We start from the raw sequence: 20200 nt of genomic DNA, 5'->3' as shown, positions 1-20200 counted from the left end.
GTAGGTGTCAGTGTCCAGAATTGTGTGCCCTATCCATATTCCAACCTCTTCCTTTAATGCTCCTCTAACTAAAGTTATAAGAACACTTGTCGTTCATCAAGGTGCAAGTGACACAAAGGAACTTTTTCAAACAAATTTATTTTGCCAATTATTTTAAACAAATCCAGCCCCAGATTATGACAAGAACAGTACACAGTGGAAGCTTGGCAACCATGAGCAGCAGAAACATAAAGTGCATTTTAAATGTTATTAAAACTAAAACCAACTGCATATGAATGATCAAAAGTATTAAGATTTAAACTAATTCTGTTGCTTTGTTGTGTAGTAGCATCAATGTTGAACTCTAATCATCCATGCCTCGTGTTGCCACTCTGTGCAACTACTCAAATTTCAGCTGGAACAAACCTCAGCCTGGATCCCTCACATCATTCTTCAGTGAAGAACATAAATAAACAGCAACTTGACTTGCATCTGAAAGATAAGTAGCTTAATATTTCAAACATTAACTCATCTTCTCTCCAAGATACTAACAAAGTGTAGTTCCAGAATTTTCAGTTCAAAGTAATGGCTGAACACAAAACAGCTAATTCAACAATATTAAATACTTGTGTTTCTGTCCATATAACCAGAAGGCAGATTTACTTTTACAGCCTGGGTACATGGTCAAAATTCAAACTGGTTATTCATGATGTATTTATAAAGCATTTGTTATCAGTGAAAATTGACAGGTTCAGAGTGAACCCAGTTCTTAATGCTCCCAGTATATTGCAAAATTTTAAACACAGAATTTACCAATATTTAGGGTAAAGAGTTTCCTCCATCACTAAAATAGGGGTGCATCAAGATCATGAAAACAACACAGCAGAGATCTAGAGGTTTGAATGTTCATCCTCCCTTTGGGACAGTGTTTCAAGTCAACGTAAGAAATATCGCCATCACATCAACAAAAATACTTCACATTGCATTACACAGACAATCCACACACACAAAATCTGCAGTGTTCAACACTCCTTGTTTTTACATGTACAGGCAAATGTCCCACTTTTCATAAGTGTGACGCATAAAATGCAAACGCTTCCCGTATTTAAATATTGCTTACTCTTCATTCCAATTAGATACTCCAACTTGGATTGGAGATCTGATACAAGAACGAGGAAAAACTATTCTTTTTATACAATGAAACCCCATTATTAGCAGTAAATCAGAATTAATTATACTCTCGTTACTAATATCCAAACAGGCACAATGCAATTCCCCTTTACCACTTGCCAATATTGAGATAATTTAAATTACAGGCAATTATTTTCCCATACAGTGAGAATCTTTTCCCCATTTATGTACAAGCTCAGTACCCAAGTCCATTCAGATTTGAATTTCAGTTGTCCTTTTCTTACTGGCTTGCTTTGCTGCACAGCTGATTTACAGACTGAGAACATTACATCCTGGGTCTACATTCAGCTCAGGCTTACCGCCGACTCTCTATCCAAACATAACTCACTAACAATTTATTTTAGGGTACAAATAAGTTAAACAACCTAGAATAAGAGGTACTCAGAATAAGCTGGAATCTAATCAAGAGAACTCATAATTACAGGCTGGAACCTTACCAAGAAGTTTGTGACAACATAGACTGTGAATTTGGGTAAGGATTGGGGAACGGGATCAGGAGGATTTTTTCATTCCTCAGGAACTCATTTAATCTCCAGTCAAAATACAAATGTTTCATTATCTTTCAGCTATACATAAGCCCAATATTTTACTGTAGTTAAAAAGTGGTCTGTGAATCGTAAGTGGAGTATCACCCTAGATCATGGACCTCAAGACTACAAAAGATAAGGGAGCAAGTTCCGTGTGGCAAGTGAAAGTCAATAAGCCTGAACTGATTCATGAAAAGGGAGGTGGTCTCCTTCTGACTGTTGTGATGCATCATTGTAAAAAGTCAAACACTGATCATTGAGTCAATACTATTAGTTCAGTCCCAGTTTTAAATCAATTCTCAAGTGTGTATAAATTATTCTGGGCAAAACAAATTCCAACATTGTCCCCACCCTCTCTCAGCATAGTAGTTAGTGTTGGATCTGCGTTTCAGATGGAGGAATCATCTCTTAATCTTGCACAAATCAGTTGCTCTCATCTGCTCTGCTCCAGGTACTGGTGAGTGAACATGTTCAGCTCACTGTCCAGCCAACCAGCCTTATTCCTGCAAAGAATAACAGTCGGTTACAACAAGTTGACATCAAGGAATTGGTGTATTGACACCAGGAACACAATACTACGAATATGAGATTTTATTCCTTAAACAAAGTTGAACACCTGACAACTTCCATGTACTCTGCAATTCTACCTTCATTCAGTTATAGCATGCAGAAGGTATGGGTTCTGGAGCTCGTTCTCTCTCCATTTGGAGGAGGTTTCACACATACTGCCTGAGTGAGAGAGCTACCAAATAATACATAATACCTGATCACTTGACTCTAAACTCCAAGAAAGCAGGCCTCATGGAATAGCAAAAAGCTTCAGTAATCATGTTGTGTGCTCAAAGCTAAAAATAGTTGCCAGTGATATTTTCAATACTAGTGGATACTCACCTGAGCAGCTTCGCTTTGCTCTGTAATGAATCCAGCAGTTCAATCTTCTTATTTAGATCTTTAATTTCCTCATCTAGGTTCTGCCGTGTTACATCCACCTGCTGACACAACTGGGCAAATGTTCCCGTCAGCTCCCTGCAGAGGAGAGCAAATAACAGAAGTGCTATGGAAGGAAGGTACAGGCACACAAAAGCTAAGCATTTACTGTATTATTAAAATAACTGAAGAGCCTGGGGAAATTACATGAATTAGTCATGGTCCTGCTGCTGATCAATACCCACTGCTGCCTGTTTAGAGCTACAAGTGGGAATGACAAGTGAAATCAGATCAGGCTTCAATGTAACGTTATTTGTAATGGAATTCCCACCAGAATTTATTAGTTAATGCTATATGAGAAGAACAATTGTCAGTGTGGGGAACTGATGTGCATTAACATTGGGTTAATGGGACAAGAGGTAGGTGGTACTAGGCAAGTGTTGATAGCTTCAGGGCCTGTGGGGGAACTGAATTAGAAAATCAGAGAGGGAGAATTTTTGAGATTGAAAGCAGCAGCCCAGATCTGCAAGTAGAAGAATGTGTTTAGGAAAGCAGTGGAAGATGGGATCTACCTCCATACTGACTCCAACACTTGTCCTATTCCCTCACTTACTGTTGCACCTGATGGCTGCAGTTGGATCCAGTGTAACCAACAATGAGCTGTAGTTTCTCAGCAGCGTAATCCACAAGCTGACGTTTGAAAGCTCTTTCTTTGGCTCTGGTCGTCCACGTCAGACGCTCGTACACGTACAAAAGGCCATACATTCCCACGCTCAATGCAATCAGCCGCCAACCCACTGCTTTCCACACCTGACATACAATCAGACAAGAGGCTCACATTTCTCCAAATCACTTCCATAATGTATCATTTTATAAAAGGCTGGTTTATTTGATTTGCTGCAACATTCCAATCCCAGTTTCTTAAGGGCAGCTGTAAGATTTTCTGTTCATTTATATATTACAAAGGCAATCTGAACAAGCAGCTAAGCAAGTAATGAATGGATGGTAATACAGTAACATCAACGAGAGGCAGGAATGAGAAATCAGACAGCCCTTAGGTGTATACACAGTGCCCACTGTTTCATCAACAAGAGATCATGGACAAACACCAGTCAGTGACTTAAATCCTACTCTCACCTCATAATTATCAACATTTCTCAATTCCAAGCAACTGTCACATTCTCTTTGAAATGGGTCAACTAACTATTTTCATTCCAAGAGATAACTTGAATTTTGGATCCTTATCCTGATGAGTGAAACCAAAATATATCTGTTTATATTTACCTTAAAACTGTTCACATTAAAAACCTATATCAGGTCATCAGGTGACCTCAGTTCTAACCAAGCGCCGGAGAAATGGACAGTGAGGAAGACCTTGCTGGTGACCTTTAAGCCATGAAATATCTCTACCAGCATGGTAATTCACGTGGGTAGTTTCAAGGTATCAACGAAGCCTCATGGTAGAAGTCTCATCTCTCCAGTCAGAAAGCGATGGCCCCAAGCCTTTGGACAGCTACATGTTCCCAACCAACAGACAATGAAGAGCTATTGCCCTGTTTATTTGGGCAGGAAAATTCCATGATATGTTTCTCATTTTATTTAATATGAGCAAAACATATTAAATGGTTTCACTTCAGCTGCTGTCTATTGGATGATGCTGTACTATGTGCATACAGGCTCTGGTGTTTTTAGAGAAATTACTGCACTTCAAAAAGGAATTAATTGACTTTGATGAGATTTGGAATGTCTTTAGGTTCCAAAACCTGTTCCTCTTCGTCCTTTTCACAATGTCAGCAATGCCACTCTGTCCTGCCCGATGTATCAGTATTGGTTATCATAGGTTTAGTGTTCGTCTAACCATATCAGTTATACAGAGAAACTGCCACTGTCCAGCTTAGAACGTCATTACTCCTCCACCCGCTCCTGACTTTGCAATTTGGCAGGGATCATCCCATCACTTACCACACCCCCAACCACGATTATTCCCATAGATGTCCGCGAAGTTAAAGAAGCCAATCCTGTTATCATGGAAACCATGAGTTCTTCTTGAGTCATGGACCCCTGGGGTAAGGGTGGTAAACTGGTGCTGACTGGCGTAATAGGTAGTTGCCGTGGCACCTGGAGACACAAGAATCAGTGGAAATCAAGAAGCCTACAACCAATACAAATCTCTAAAATCACCTCATGCGTTAGGAAAGCAGCAGAGGAACCAATCTCACTATTAGCAATCAACAATGGTTCAGTGATAGTGTTCTTGCCTCTGGTCAGAGATTCGAGGGTTGATGCCCAATTCTAGGCGTACTAAGAGAATGTTGCACTGTTGGAAGTGCCTTCATTTAGATGAGATTAGAAACTGAGAACCCCTATCCCACAGAATCATTTAAAGGAAAAACAAAGTTCACCTCTTTGCCTTGACCAACATTTATCCTGCAACCTTGATTAAAAGCCAACAACCAGAAATATGCTAACAACTAGATAAAAGGCTTTTCCTTTGCTTTACCTGGTCATTGTATCCTGTTAGTGCTCTGCGACTGCTCTTTGGGCCAAGGAAGCGATTGATGAGCATTGTCCACCCAAGTGAGAAGTGGAAATCAATGTCCTCCTGGAAATCAGCACAGAGCCGATCACAGTTTAGGTCATAGCTGAGAGTGAAACGCTGACGAGGTACCAACACATCTACCTGACCTCTCTCTGTAGGTGGCAGTAGTGGCCGCAGACTCTCTGGGTAAGGAAAAGAGAAAAATCTTTACATCATCATCCACTGGAAAGAGGCTTCAGCAGGTCTCCATCACTACCTAACACAAGGCCCCACTAACACAATCCCTACCCCTGCACCCCATCCCTGCCCTCACAGCCCTGCCTTCACACCCTGCATTCAATCCCCGCCCTCACACCCCTGCACCCCATCCCTGCCCTCACACCCCTGCACCCCATCCCTGCCCTCACACCCCTGCACCCCATCCCTGCCCTCATACCCTGCACCCCATCCTTGCCCTCACACCCCTGCACCCTATCCCTGCCCTCACACCCCTGCACCCCATCCCTGCCCTCACACCCCTGCACCCCATCCCTGCCCTCACACCCCTGCACCCCATCCCTGCCCTCACACCCCTGCACCTTATCCCTGCCCTCGCACCCCTTCCCTGTCCTCACACCCCTGCACCCTATCCCTGCCCTCGCACCCCTTCCCTGCCCTCACAGCTCATTCCTACAGACACCAACTTCTCACTTCTTTTTATCATTTAAAAACCCAGTTGGTGTGCTACATGTTCCCTACTGTCTCAATGAATCAGCAACCCTGAGCAGTTAAATGAACATAAACTGCAACTAAAGGACAAAATGTATGGTTAGTATCAAGTACCCTGGAGAAAACTAAAATAAATAATCCCAATACTGCAGACTGTAGCAGGGTTCAATGCTACTCACTCATTGACACATAGCTGAAACTTGTTATATTTCTCACAAATGTTACACTTGAAAAGACCAAACATCCAACACTGACCAATCATTTCCTGTTGTGTTTTTTGCAGACTGGCTGTAATGGTGACAGAGCAACGCTCAGACATGTTGCGCCCAAGTCCTTCCTCAATATGTTTGTGAAGCTCCTGTAAGAAGGGAGAAACAAAGATAAGGTGGCTTAGAATATGGTGGAACATACTGAGAGTAAGATCAGCTTTGACTCCAGGGGCCATAAAACTCAGATCTGTCCCCAGGTTTTTCTTTAAAATTCTTTCATAGCAAGTGAGTGACACTGGCAAAGTCAACATTTATTGCACTTCCCCAACAGCAACTTGAACTGAGTCAGAGGGCACTTGAGTCAACCACATTGCCGTTGATCCAGAGTCCATGCAGGTCAAACCAGGTGAAAGTGGCAGATTTCCCTTTCCTCAAGGACACTCGTGAACTACAAGGGATTTCTTTTTAATGACAACTGACAAATGCTTTTCATGGCTCCCATTAGACTAACTTTTAATTTCAGATTTGTTAAATGAATTCAAATTTCCCTTCCAGAAAGGGACTCAAATCCGTGACCTCACAGCATTAAATCGGATTATCCACGGCCTTGAGATTGCTAGTCTAGTAATAACACCACTACGCCATTACCTCTCCTCAAAGTCCAGTCTTATTTCCTTTGCAGTGCAGTTTTTTTTTCCTCTGTTCTTTGCTATCTGTTTATTGGAGTTGCTTCTCCTAAAGGATCTGGTTCTGACACTGCTTTCTGAATTGATCCTATTAAGATTAGTAATTCCCTGAAAGTTCCTCTAAGATTGCATATCCTATACACAGACTTCTCCTTCCTGCACCCTCATTAACTCGGATCCAAGATTCATTCATTTCCAGCTCAAACTCATTCTTTCCTTGGATCTTGCTCTTACTACCTCCAAGCTTTTACAACTCGACCTTGGCATCAACCAACACAGACTCCCAACGGTCAGTCCCACTTCCTATTTCTTCACCCTCAGCTCTTTAGCAAGTTTCCACAAAAGAAATTCTACTGACTGATTTGTCACATGAATTGTGACTGGAAAGCAGACTGAGGGGCTGGTCTAACAAGCTGACTTAGACACCTACAATACTTTAGAACACCAGCCAAAAAGTACTGTTCTTCCAGCAATCTTAAACCCAATAAACTCATCTTCCACCAATTTCTCAAGTTCGAAGGTGTGTGGGAGGGAGAGTTGAGCATAAGGAGGGACTGTTTACGATGGAACTGGTGCACAGCTATCTTTCAATGAGTTCCAGCCTCTCATGGTACACATTTTTCACATCAACTGACTGTGTGCAGACTAATCAACACTTTTAGTGGAAAGTTCACCCAAGAGACAGGGTGATTCTAATGTGAGAAGATTCAGCCCAGGGATCAATCCACTCACTCTGACACCAAATACTCACACTCTTGTAGACTCTGAGCACCACAACAGAGGGGTGAAATTCCATCTGAAAATCATCCACCAATGTGGCAAGGTGGCGGATTTCTTCTGCCATTGCATTCGAGACCTGAAACGCAGGAAATGGCATTAAACCACAGTCAGGCCAGACCTTGTGGCAAGTCCAAAATCTTGCAGAGGAAATACCCCAGAGAACTTTACATCACACTTACCTGCACACCTCACACCCCAAAAAAAACAAAAGTGCTAAGCTAGCCCTCCATTATTCAATCTCACCTGCCGCTCCACCTCCTCAGTGATCTGTTTGATTTTAGCTTTACAGTCCTGGGTCAATAAATCCAATTGATTGTCTATAAACTCCAGTCGATCCATTCGTTCCTCTCTCTGTTTCAGGCAATGTACCCTGCAATGAGATTAAAGGTCAGTCCCAACTTTAGCTAAACCCAATTCCTCAGCGTAAGGGTCTTAAGGACAGTGGTATTATTCCATTGTACAAGATCATTGCCATTTTATTTTTTGATTCCTTATATTGTTAGTGTCCCCTTATTCTCCGCAATGAATGAAACATCCCAATCAGAAATTGAGTCGGGTGTGTTGTTTTACATAATGGACAACCTGTTGATGCATTAACAAACTTCAAATAACATTGGTCCTCTGTTTTCTGTATGCACCTCTGTTCTGTGGCAGCAACATGCACGGAATCCATGATTCGCCGAAGGGCCTCAGAGATTTGCTTGGCACGAACTGTGTGTTGCTCAAACTTAGTCTTCACTGCTGACTGCGAGATACATTCCTGCAGACATTATTCAGAAAACAGGAAGACAGGTTATGCAGCAATCAGCTTAAACCTTTAAACCCTATAGCAAGAACAACTCAGAGGAAACAAACAAATTCAGGGTAATTTAAGATTTTTTGATGATATTTTAGTTGTTGGAGGTGATTTCCTTGAATTCCAGGAGCAGCAATTACTGTTTTATATGCTGTTGCATTGTTTTGGAACTTTGGAAAAAAATGTCAAAACAACGGCAATTTTAAAAGGGAGAACAAAGGCAGCACAAGGTCAGGTCAGAGAGAGAGAGAGAGAGAGAGAGAGAGAGAGAGAGAGAGAGAGAGAGAGAGAGAGAAACACACACTGCTAACTGGCACAGCAGTGAACCTGTGCAGTTACTGCCTTTGCTGTTGAATTCATGTATCGTTGGGCTTCGGAGTGCATCTAGGAAAATTAACGAACAGTGAAATTCACAACTGATCTTGGAGGAAGCTATCTGGGAGAGCTCACAGCACAAAAACAGATAAGTGAATAGTTTTAAGTGTAAGTCTGCAGTAGTGAGTAGAGTGGGTTCTTTCTTGATTATATGCTTTAATGATGTATGTCTCTTGATTAAACTTAAAAATATAAGCAATAAGTATTAAGTTAGCCTGGATCTGTGTTTTGTAGAGGAATAAGACAGTGCTATTTTCTGGGTCTGTAGATTAGAAGAAGCAAAAATGGCCCTTAGTAGAGTGGCATGCTCATCTTGTCAGATGAGAGTGTTTAGGGAGAGTATGTGAGTTACTGCGGATTATATTTGCATTAAATGCCATTGGTGGCGAACCCTATCAGGTCAAATGGATCAGTTGCAGCGACACTTAGAGGCAATGAGCAATTTACAAGAGCAAGGGGGTGTGATGGATGGCAGTTATAAGAAGGGAAAAATGTCACAGATACAGTCACATAGATCATTTAATGCCAGGAAAGGTAGGAGAGATAGGCAGGTAGTGCTTTTGTGGCTATTTCCATTTCAAACAAATATGCTGTTTTGGAAAATGTAGGAGGTGGAAGGATTCTCAGGGGAATGTAGCATGAACAACCAAGTTTCTGGTATTGAGACTGGCTCAAATGCAATGAGGGGTTCCAAGTGATCGATTGTGTTAGGGGGTCTCTCTCGTCCAAGGCACAGACAGATGTTTCTGTGGCCAGCAGCAAAAAAATCAGAATGGTGTGTTGCCTCCCTGGTGCCAGGATCAAGGATGTCTCAGGGAGGGTGCAGAATGTTCTCAAGGGGGAGAGGGCCCAGCAGGAGGTCATTGTACACATTGGAACCAGAAAGGCAACAGTACGAGATTCCGAAGGGAGAATATAGAGAGTTCGGCAGGAATTTAAAAAGGAGGTTCTTGAGCGTAGTAATATCTGGATTACTCCTGGTGCAACAAGCTACTGTGGGTAGAAATTGGAGGATAGAGCAGATGAATGCATGGCTGAGGAGCTGGTGTATGACAGAAGGATTCACCTTTTTGGATGTTTCGAAACTCTCTGGGGTAGAAGTGACCTGAACAAGAAAGAGGGTTTGCACCTGAATTGGAAGGGGACTAATATACTGGCAGGTAGATTTGCTAGACCTGCTCGGGATGGGGTGTATGTGTGTGTGTGTGTGTGTGTGGAGAGAGAGAGACCCAGGGAGATAGTGAGGAAAGTGATCAATCTGAGACTGGTACAGTTGGGAAAAGAAGTGAGTCAAACAGTCAGAACAGGCAGGGACAAAGCAGAGAACAAGGTAGGACCCATTAATTATTATTTCAATGCAAGAGGCCTAACAGGGATGGCAGATGAACTCACGGCATGGTTAGGAACATGGGACTGGGATATCATAACAATTACAGAAACATGGCTCAGGGATGGATAGGCTGCTTAATGTTCCAGGATACAAATGCTACAGGAAGGACAGAAAGGGAAACAAGAGAGGAGGGGGAGTGGCGTTTTTGATAAGGGATAGCATTACAGCTGTACTGAGGGAGGATATTCCCGGAAATCCACCCAAATAACTTTCCTGGATGTAAGTGAGAAATAAGAAAGGGATGATCACCTTATTGGGATGATATTATAGACCCCCTAATACTCAGCAGAAAATTGAGAAACAAATTTGTAATCAGATCGTAGTTATCTGTAAGAATAATAGGGTGGTTATGGTAGGGGATTTCAACTTTCCAAACATCGACTGGGACTGCCATAATGTTCAGGGTTTAGATGGAGAGGAATTTGTTAAGTGTATAGAAGAAAGTTTTCTGATTCAGTATGTGGATGTACTTGCTAGAGAAGGTGCAAAACATGACCTACTCTTGGGAAATAAGGCAAGGCAGGTGGCTGAGATATCAGTGGGAGAGCACATCAGGGCCAGCAACCATAATTCTATTAGTTTTAAAATATTGATGGAAAACGGATAGACCAAATCTAAAAATTAAAGTTCTAAATTGGAGAAAGGCTAATTTTGACGGTATTAGGCAAGAACTTGCAAAAGCTGACTGGGGGCAGATGCTCACAGGTAAAGGGACAGCTGGAAAATGGGAACACCTCAGAAATAAGATAACAAGAGTCCAGAGAAAGTGTATTCCCGTTAGGGTGAAAAGAAAGGCTGGTAGGTATAGGGAATGCTGAATGACGAAAGAAATTGAGGGTTTGGTTAAGAAAAGAAGGAAGCATATGTCAGGTATAGACAGCACAGATCGAGTGAATCTTTAGAAGTGTACAAAGACAGTAGGAGTACACTTAAGAGGGAAATCAGGAGGGCAAAAAGGGGGCATGAAATAGCTTTGGCAAATATAATTAAGGAGAATCCAAAGGGCTTTTACAAATACATTAGGGACAAAAGGGAAACTTGGGAGAGAATAGGGCCTCTCAAAGATCAGCAAGGCAGCCTTTGTGTGGAGCTGCAGGAGGTGTACCCTAGAGCTCTGTGGGAAGCTAGGGAAGTGATTGCTGGGCCTCTTGCTGAGATATTTCTATCATCAATAGTCACAGGTGAGGGCCGGAAGACTGGAGATTGGCTATCGTGGTGCCACTATTTAAGAAAGTTGGTAAGGGCAAGCCAGGGAACTATAGACCAGTGAGCCTGACGTTGGTGGTGGGCAAGTTGTTGGAGGGAATCTTGAGGAACAGGATGTACATGTATTTGGAAAGGCAAGAACTGCTTAGGGATAGTCAACATGGTTTTGAGCGTTGAAATCATGTCTCACAAACTTGATTGAGGTTTTTGAAGAAGTAACAAAGAAGATTGATGAGGACAGAGCATTATATATGATCTATATGGACTTCAGTAAGGCATTCGACAAGGCTGATTAGCAAGGTTAGATCTCATGGAATACAGGGAGAACTAGCCATTTGGATACAGAACTGGCTCAAAGGTAGAAAACAGAGGGTGGTGGTGGTGGTGGGTTGTTTTTCAGACTGGAGGCCTGTGACCAGTGGAGTGCCACAAGGATCGCTGCTGGGTCCTCTACTTTTTGTCATTTACATAAATTATTTGGATGCGAGCATAAGAGGTACAGTTAGTAAGTTTGCAGAGGACACCAAAATTGGAGGTGTAGTGGACTGCGAAAAGGGTTACCTCAGATTACAATGGGATATTGATCAGATGGGCCAATGGGCTGAGAAGTGGCAGATGGAGATCAATTTAGATGAATGCAAGGTCCTGCACTTTGGGAAAGCAAATCATAGCAGGACTTATACACTTAATGATAAGGTCCTAGGGAGTGTTGCTGAGCAGAGACCTTGGAGTGCAGGTTCATTGCTCCTTGAAAGTAGAGTCGCAGGTAGATAGGATAGTGAAGGCGGCGTTTGGTATGCTTTCCTTTATTGGTCAGAGTATTGAGTACAGGAGTTGGGAGGTCATGTTGCAGCTGTGCAAGACATGGGTTAGGCCAAATTTGGAAGATTACGTGCAAATCTGGTCTCCTTCCTATCGGAAAGGTGTTGTGAAACTTGAAAGGGTTCAGAAAAGATTTACAAGGATGTTGCCAGGGTTGGAGGATTTGAGTTAAAGGGAGAGGTTGACGCTGTTTTCCCAGGAGCATCGGAGGCTGAGGGGTGACCTTACAGAGGTTTATAAAATCATGAGGGGCTTGGATAGGATAAATAGACAAAGATTTTTTCCTGGGTGATGGAGTCCAGAACCGGAGGGCATAGGTTTGGGGTGAGTGGGGAAAGATATAAAAGAGATTTAAGGGGCAACCTTTTCACGCAGAGAGTGGTACGTGTATGGAATGAGCTGTCAGACGAAGTGGTGGAGGCTAGTTCAATTGCAACATTTAAAAGGCATCTGGATGGGTACATGAATAGGAAAAGTTTGGAGGGATATGGGCCAGGTGCTGACAGATGGGACTAGATTGGGTTGGGATATCTGGTCGGCATGGACGGGTTGGATCAAAAGGCCTGTTTCCATGCTGTACATCTCTATGACACTAACACAAAATAAAAGACCTCATTTATTTGACCAAACGAAATAAAGACCAGGTGGATTTATGGAACACAAAGGCTTTCAGTGAAAACACTGAATCAGTCCTATCATTCAGCATAGACTCACCTCAAACCGTCGCTCGAAGTTCTGGAATTCGAACATTCTTGCCTGGAAGCCTTCAGCCAGTGCTCCACCTGTTCAAAACACACAAGCAGCATTAACCACATCACTTCTCGGAGACATGCAGCAACTCAGGCATCACAAATTAAGCCCGCAGATGAGGGCTCAAACATAAGTGCCGCCACAGTGGGCAGCACGTTGACACAGTGGTTAGCACTGCTGCCTTACAGCGCCAGAGACCAGGATTCAATTCCCACCTCAGGCGACTCTCTGTGTGGAGTTTGCACATTCTCCCCGTGTCTGCGTGGGTTTTCTCCGGCTTTCTCCCACAATCCAAAAAATGTGCGGGTTAGGTGAATTGGCCGTGCTAAATTGCCCGTAGTGTTAGGTGAAGGGGTAAATGTAGGGGAATGGGTCTGGGTGGGTTGCGCTTTGGAGGGTCGGTGTGGACTTGTTGGGCCGAAGGGCCTGTTTCCACACTAAGTAATCTAACCTAAATCACAACAATAGAGATGCGGGGTCAAAGTCAAACAGCTGCTTTGAAATAGAATCATTTCAGTCTAATGAACGACATTAGCTCTGCCCAGTCTGGGCCAAGTTAGCAATTGGTCACAGTGTCTCTAGGTTTGGGAAGGAAATGTCCAACTCTTGATTGTTATTCAGTAAATTCTGGTGAAGATTGTGCTTGTGTATTCGGAAAGGAATAAACAACCTGAATTGTTACCCTCTTCAGCGCAATAGCCAGCCAGCATGCTCAATGTTCAGCAGTCCATGAGGCTTTTCTCACAAGACTGCATTCAGATCTCAAAATCATGCACCAGGTATGGTGACCACTGTTCAGTTTTACTCTATTATATAATCTTAAAGGGCAATTCACCTAGATTATGTCAAAGGATACTTCCTGTGGAATAATCAGTCACTTACAAATGTGGGTGAATTTTAAGTAAATCAAGGACGCAAAGCACTGCGCATAATGGAGACCTGAAATTTAAAAAATTAAGTACTGGAGAAACTCAGCTGGTCTGGCAACATCTGTGAAGAGAAACAAACAAAGTTTTTGTCAAGTCTGATATGACTCATTTTCAGAATGGAATAAATGTCAGATAAAGATTTGCCAAGCAATGGGGAAAGAGGAGAGTAAAACTAACTGCATGGATCTTTCCAAGAGACAGACACGATGGACTAAGTGGCCTCCTTATGTGCTGTGGGATTCTATAGGTCAGGAATATTGCTTCTTCAACCAGGGTTAGCATAAACATGTAGCAATCTTGTTTGCTTCCTTCATACCTCCTTCTGGCATCCCCTGTGCTTTCTGGATGCGAGCATTCAAAACCTCTTTGGCTGACACAAAGAATATGCGATCTGTGGCCTGAGCCCGATCCACCACTCCCAACTCGTCCACCAGGAAACTGGTGCAACGATCCATATGCTGGCGGCGCACCTGTTATCGTGGAAAGAAGTGCTGCATGATTAATATTACACTCAAACAATGCCCAGTCACAGAGTGAGAAAAACATATACATGAGTCAGCATTGAATAATGCCCTAATTATCACTATAATCATTAAAGTTTCATTGCAGATTGTGCATATTGTCCAGTGTTAATCACTCACACAGAGTGACAACAGCACAGTCATCCACATTGCTTGAAACATCAGCCTCCTCCATCTTTCTCTTAGCAGACCGTCAGTCATGCCTGCCGATTGCTGTGGGAAGGAGCTCACGGCTCAACACTGTTAGCCAGGGCAATCACTTCAGAGAAGACAGGGTTATTCCCGTTGGAGTAGAAGAGTTTAAGAGTAATTTTGATACAGGTTGAGAATCATGAGGGTTTTGACAAAAAGGAGGAGAAACTGTTTCAGTGGCAGAAGGTTGATAATTATGAAATTGGCAAAAGAACCAGATGCAAAAAACATGGATTTTTTTTAAAAGAAACTAATTTGAGAGATCTTAAATGCACAACTTTGATGGGTGATGTAAGAAAATTCAATAGTAACTTTCAAATCAAAATTGGATAAATACTGAGAAAGGTCAAATTTGAAGAACTATGGGAGGGGAGCAGCAGGAAAATGAGACTAACTTGATAACTTTTCAAACAGGGGCTCGAGATACAATGGTCTGAGTGGAAGATTCTATGATTCAGTAGCCAATTTCACAATGCAGCAGACGAAGACCTGTCTCCAACCTGTCTTCCCTACACCCACCAGTGCCACAGCCTCCTGGTGTGCTCAGAGCCTCACACAGAGTTGCTTGATATAGAGTTTCTGGTCCACACTGCTTACCTCCTCCATGTACTCAGGTTCTGATGCAGATGCATCCCAGCGGTTATTGAGGATAAAAATGTTGGGTTGTGACAATCGTTCATTTACTTTGTGAAAGAACTGCTTCTCCTGAAAAAGAAAACAAGGAGATAAGTTTTATCTTTGAACTTGACCAGTTATTGATGCCTGCCTGCACGTCAGTGCCTTGCTCATTGAGCACCGACAGTAGACAACCGAGTCTTGCAGTGTCACTTATAAAACAAAATCTTCCTTACTCTTGCCTGATGGTGTCTTGTTCACTCACCGTCTGCATTAACGTTGACTCTGAGTTTGCCACCAACACAAAAACATCAGCATCTAGACAAAATTTATCAATCCAGCTGTCCAGCTCTGTGGTTACATCAATCCCAGGACTGGAAGAAATAGAGAGAAAGTGTATCCATTAATATTGAGGGACAGAAAGAGGTGCCAGTACTCACACAGGGATCCCAGTGACTACAGGGAAGGTCTCAGCGACTACAGGTGTCCTAGTGACTACAGGAAGATTAAATTGAGGGACACCCCTCCCCCTCCCCCTCCCCGTACACCTTTCATACCTGTCCATTAGCACCAGGTCATCTCGCAATAAAGCACATTTCATCTTTGGCCACATGACAGACACGAGACTACCCGCAGTGAGTTGTTGATCCTGGTGAAGCGCATGAGCCAGATGATTCACAGTCTATAAAAGACACAACAGACAATTTAACAAAAACTTAAAGAACTAAATTAATTCCATAGACCTGTTGTTCTTCCTATCTCCATAATATTCTGTAGTGCAAGCTCCAACTGACACTATTTTGATGCTCCTTGGCATTTGCTGCTGTTACAGGGACTACTAATGACACACCCATTTCTCTGTCCTGTATGATCATACTATGGGAGTCAACTAATGTCTTACCTTGATGTTTCGTTTCTCCTCAGATCCATCTGTGAGCAGATAGGCCTCATTCCCATCTGAGCCTTCAACACGTAGGAAGCAGTTGGTAGTGTGGCCAATTCCAGAAGGCAAAACTTTGTCCCACAGCATAGCGTTTATCACACTACTTTTCCCATTGCTCGTCCTGTAAACAAAATGCAATTAACTCAGAACAAACTAACAGAGTAGACACCTCACCATAGAATTGCCAGGAGTTTGGAATTTCCAAAACAAATCATTCATGACTTTATTGAACATTGGAGTAGGGTTGATGGGCCAAATTGCCTATTCCTGTTCCTATTTCTTACAATCATAGAGTCATACAACCTGGACGAAAGTGAGGACTGGAGATGCTGGAGATCAGAGTCAAGAGTGAGGTGCTGGAAAAGCACAGTAGGCCAGGCAGCATCCAAACAGCAGGAAAATTGACGTTTTGGGCAAAAGTCCTCCATCATGAATTTTGCTCGAAATGTCAATTTTCCTGCTCCTCGGATGGTGCCTGACCTGCTGTGCTTTTCCAGCACCACAGTTTTGACTCATACAACCTGGAAACAGGCTCATGATTTTAAGTCTAGGACAGCAAAAACAGTGATAATACCTACAATACAATTAGCACAGTGTATTGTTGATGACCTACCTGCCAAAAAATGCTACTTTCATGTGACGCCGTGCCAGTACTTCACTGATGCCTCCAACTTTTGAGAGATAACCCGTCACCTCTAGCACCTGCTCCTCTGTGGTGATGGGATCCAGCTCTCCATTCTGATATGTCTCTGTGGAATTGCAAACAAGAACAAGAGATTTAGCTGTGGCATCTAGTTTCTGGAATTCTGTAAAGCAGCCCAGATTCCACTCAGTGCTCATGTTTGGAAATGGAGGCAGTTGTTGTGACAATCAGAGGAACAAGTGGATGTGCTTGAAAGGATGCACTTGAGGAATGAGGGGGTGTGGCACAGAGAGCTGCACCATCCCCAGTCACTGAGACATTGAAGTGTGATTCAGGATGTTCTGTGTGATTGCACTGCTATCCACCACCATGCAATCCAGACAACCTAGGCATAACATTTATCTAGAGTCATAATTTACAAACTATCCAAAGCAGAAGCTAATGGGAAATCATCATCAGTACAGGCCCTGAGGAGGGAGGTTCTGACTGTGCTGTCTCCCTGAAGTAACAGACAGATACAAGTGAATCAAAGTCCAGAACGTAACTGCCATATTCCCATGTGCAGAGATCACATTGTACTCATATCCTGGACCAGACAGGTATTTATGAGCACACTGCCCTCCCCATTCAGCAAAACCACTACCTACCTTTGAGGAATGCAGCACTCTCCTTGATGTACGCTGTTAGCTGCTCAAAGATTCCATTGATTTTCTTTTTAGCTGTAACAAAGTGCTTGAGTGGAGAAGCATTAACCTCAGCCATCAGACGCTTATCTTTCTTACCAACTGCAACTGGGTGTGAGCGGGAGAACATCAGGGACATGGCACTGAAGTAATGAGAGAGAGAGAGAGGAACATCAAACTCACTCAGAATCCATAGATAGATACATAGGGTTGGGGGGAGCAAGCAGGGAACAGAGTCCAAGAAGGACAGAGACAGAGAAAATGGATTAGTGGTGCTGGAAGAGCACAGCAGTTCAGGCAGCAACCAAAGTGCAGCGAAATCGACGTTTCGGGCAAAAGCCCATTCCTGATGATTTCGCTGAAGTTTGGATGCTGCCTGAACTGCTGTGCTCTTCCAGCATCACTGATCCAGAATCTGGTTTCCAGCATCTGCAGTCAATGTTTTTACCCCAGTGTAGAGAGTTGGGGGAGGGGGGAACAGGCGCTAGGAATGAGGCTGGACTGACCGGGGTTAATATCCTAAGGACAGGACAAGGACGGGGTTGGGTTGGGGTGGGGGTGGTGACACGGACAAGGCGGGCGGTGAGATACGCGACAGGGCGCAGGGAAAGGACTCCTGCACACAGCACTGGGCTCCGGGACTCTCTCCGCTGAGGCCGGGGCCTCGGGAATAAGCCGTACCCGGGGCTGAGTTCCTGCTCCGGGCGGCGGAGGGCAGTGACCTTGCGACACTGATTGCTCCTCCGACTCGATCGCGCACTTTTTTTTCCCCCCCGATGCCGGCCTCCGCCTGAATCGTTTGATCGAAGACCAGGCTTACATTTGAACCGCTGTCGCCGGGTCCTTGCCTGATCCACGGCCGCTGCAATCGGTCTGCAGCCGCCACTGCCGCTGCTCCCCAACCGACCGACAGCCTGCGTCATCGACCTGCGACAGCTCTTCGTCATGAGTCCGCGACAACATCTTTCCGTTACTAGGGCAACAGGATTCTGTTGGGATGTACGAAGTAATCACACAACATCCGGTTATAGTCCAATAGGTTTAATTGAACCACTAGCTTTCGAAGCGCTGCTCCTTCATTAGGTGGGATGGTATTGTGGAAAGTTGTGACCCGCAATGGCAGAAAGGCAAAATACTGGGGAAATTGGAAATTTAAAATAAAAACAGAAATGTTTAGCCCATCTTGTTTAGTAAGAAATCAGTTCTGAGGACCGACCACCAATCTAAAACTTCATCTGTTTCTCTCACCAGACCAGCTGATTATTTCCAAACTTTTTGTTTCCATTGCGTTTCCACACCATTTTTATAGCCACCACGTTCCAAATCATTTCATACTCCAGTGTCCAGTGCTGATCGGAGGTGGCAGAGATTCAACTCCAATGCTGTCTGGAATCGGCTGCCACCACCGTTACAGACTTTATCAGTGTGTGGAGGACTGCATATGGAGGAAGTCAATCCAGGTGATCCCCAACAGGAAGCCCTGGTTGAATCAGGACATACAAAACTTGCTAACAACCAGGCGTGAAGCCTTTAGATCAGGAGACCCACTCAAATATAAGGAATTCAAGTATGACTTTCGCAGAGCCATTAACACAGCCAAGGACCAATACCGATCTAAACTAGAAACCCAGGTAGACACCCAGCATGTATGGCAAGGACCGAATGACATCACAGGTTCTAAAGAGAAACAATGCAAGATAGCAGACGATGACACATCCCTCCCAGATCATCTCAACATCTGCTATGCTTGCTTTGAGCAGAATTTCAGCAGAAAGGTAGCACCTATTCCGACAAGTTCTGACGAACCTACCTCAACAGTCACTGCATCAGAGGTCAGATCAATTTTCCTTCGTGTGAATCCAAGGTAAGCAATGGGACCAGACAGAGTATCAGGCTGTGCACTCAGAGCATGCGCACAACTGGCAGAGGTCTTCTCGGACATCTTCAACCTTTCCCTCCAGCAGGCCACTGTTTCAAGAGGACCACCATCATCCCTGTGTCTAAGAAGGCTCATGCCGCATGTCTCAATGACTATTGCATAGTGGCCCTAAATTCAATGGTCATGAAGTGCTTTGAAAGGCTGGTCGTGGCATTAATCAACTCCAGCCTCCCCACTACTCAACCCATTCCAATTTGCCTATCGGACCAACAGATCCACATCAGATGCCATATCACTTGCCCTTCATTCCTCCCTAGACCACCTTGGCACCAAGAACAGCTACTTAAGAATCCTACTCATTGACTACAGTTCAGCCTTCAACACTATTATCCCCTCAAGACTGATTAGAAAACTTAGTGATCTCAGACTGAGCCCCATTCTGCAACTAGATCCTCAGTTTCCCGACCCTCAGGCCACAATCAGTGAAGAATGGGGACAATATTTCATCCTTACTAACACTCAACACTGGACCCGCCCCCCCCCCGGGTGTGTACTCAGCCTCCTACTGTACTCACCATATACCATCGACTGCCTCACCAAATAGCAGACTAATGCCATTTACAAGTTAGCTGATGACGCCACCATAGTCGGTCGAAGCTGAGATGGCAACAAAACAGACTACAGACCGAAGGTGGAAGACCTGGAAAAATGGTGCCCTGAGAACAACCTAGGTTTCAATGCCAGCAAAACCAAGGAACTCATTATTGACTTTCGGTGGGATGTTACTCATGCTCCCCCTACACATTAACCGCACAAAGGTGGAACGAGTGGAATGTCTAGCTCCTGGGAGTAGTCATTTGCAACAAGCTTTCTTGGACTCTTCAGGTGGATGCACTGGATACAAAAGCCC

The 20200-nt window shown here is 43.8% G+C and overlaps 1 protein-coding gene across 2 annotated transcripts; it reads right to left on the bottom strand.

The window, feature by feature from the left end:
- Window positions 1–119: 119 nt before the first annotated feature.
- mfn2 (mitofusin 2) lies at window positions 120–18331 on the bottom strand. 2 transcript variants are annotated; one of them, XM_060851865.1, is made up of 18 exons: window positions 18232–18331; window positions 17376–17554; window positions 16699–16834; window positions 16044–16206; window positions 15700–15824; window positions 15408–15516; window positions 15125–15232; window positions 14131–14284; window positions 12850–12917; window positions 8185–8306; window positions 7790–7916; window positions 7518–7622; window positions 6127–6229; window positions 5125–5345; window positions 4587–4742; window positions 3238–3434; window positions 2589–2723; window positions 120–2200 (listed from the first exon to the last, which is right to left on the bottom strand). In XM_060851865.1, the coding sequence occupies exons 2-18, from the start codon at window positions 17548–17550 to the stop codon at window positions 2131–2133; spliced, it is 2274 nt and encodes a 757-aa protein (XP_060707848.1). In that variant the 5' UTR covers window positions 17551–17554; window positions 18232–18331; the 3' UTR covers window positions 120–2130. The 2 variants fall into 2 exon arrangements, with proteins under 2 accessions (XP_060707848.1, XP_060707849.1); XM_060851866.1 differs by having other exon boundaries at window positions 18260–18321.
- Between the last annotated feature and the right edge of the window lie 1869 nt (window positions 18332–20200).

Source organism: Hemiscyllium ocellatum, chromosome 37 (genome assembly GCF_020745735.1).
Source record: "Hemiscyllium ocellatum isolate sHemOce1 chromosome 37, sHemOce1.pat.X.cur, whole genome shotgun sequence".
Taxonomy (NCBI): Eukaryota; Metazoa; Chordata; class Chondrichthyes; order Orectolobiformes; family Hemiscylliidae; genus Hemiscyllium; species Hemiscyllium ocellatum.
The sequence above is the reverse complement of the archived record's forward strand: the minus strand, read 5'-3'. Positions and strand labels throughout refer to the sequence as shown.

Coding starts and splice junctions, on each gene's coding strand:
- mfn2 (XM_060851865.1), bottom strand. CDS start 17,550: ATGTCCCTGATGTTCTCCCGCTCACACCCAGTTGCAGTTGGTAAGAAA. Junction 15,233..15,407: donor AGTCAACGTTAATGCAGACG/GTGAGTGAACAA, acceptor TTTCTTTTTCAG/GAGAAGCAGTTCTTTCACAA. Junction 14,285..15,124: donor AACCTGAGTACATGGAGGAG/GTAAGCAGTGTG, acceptor CCACGATAACAG/GTGCGCCGCCAGCATATGGA.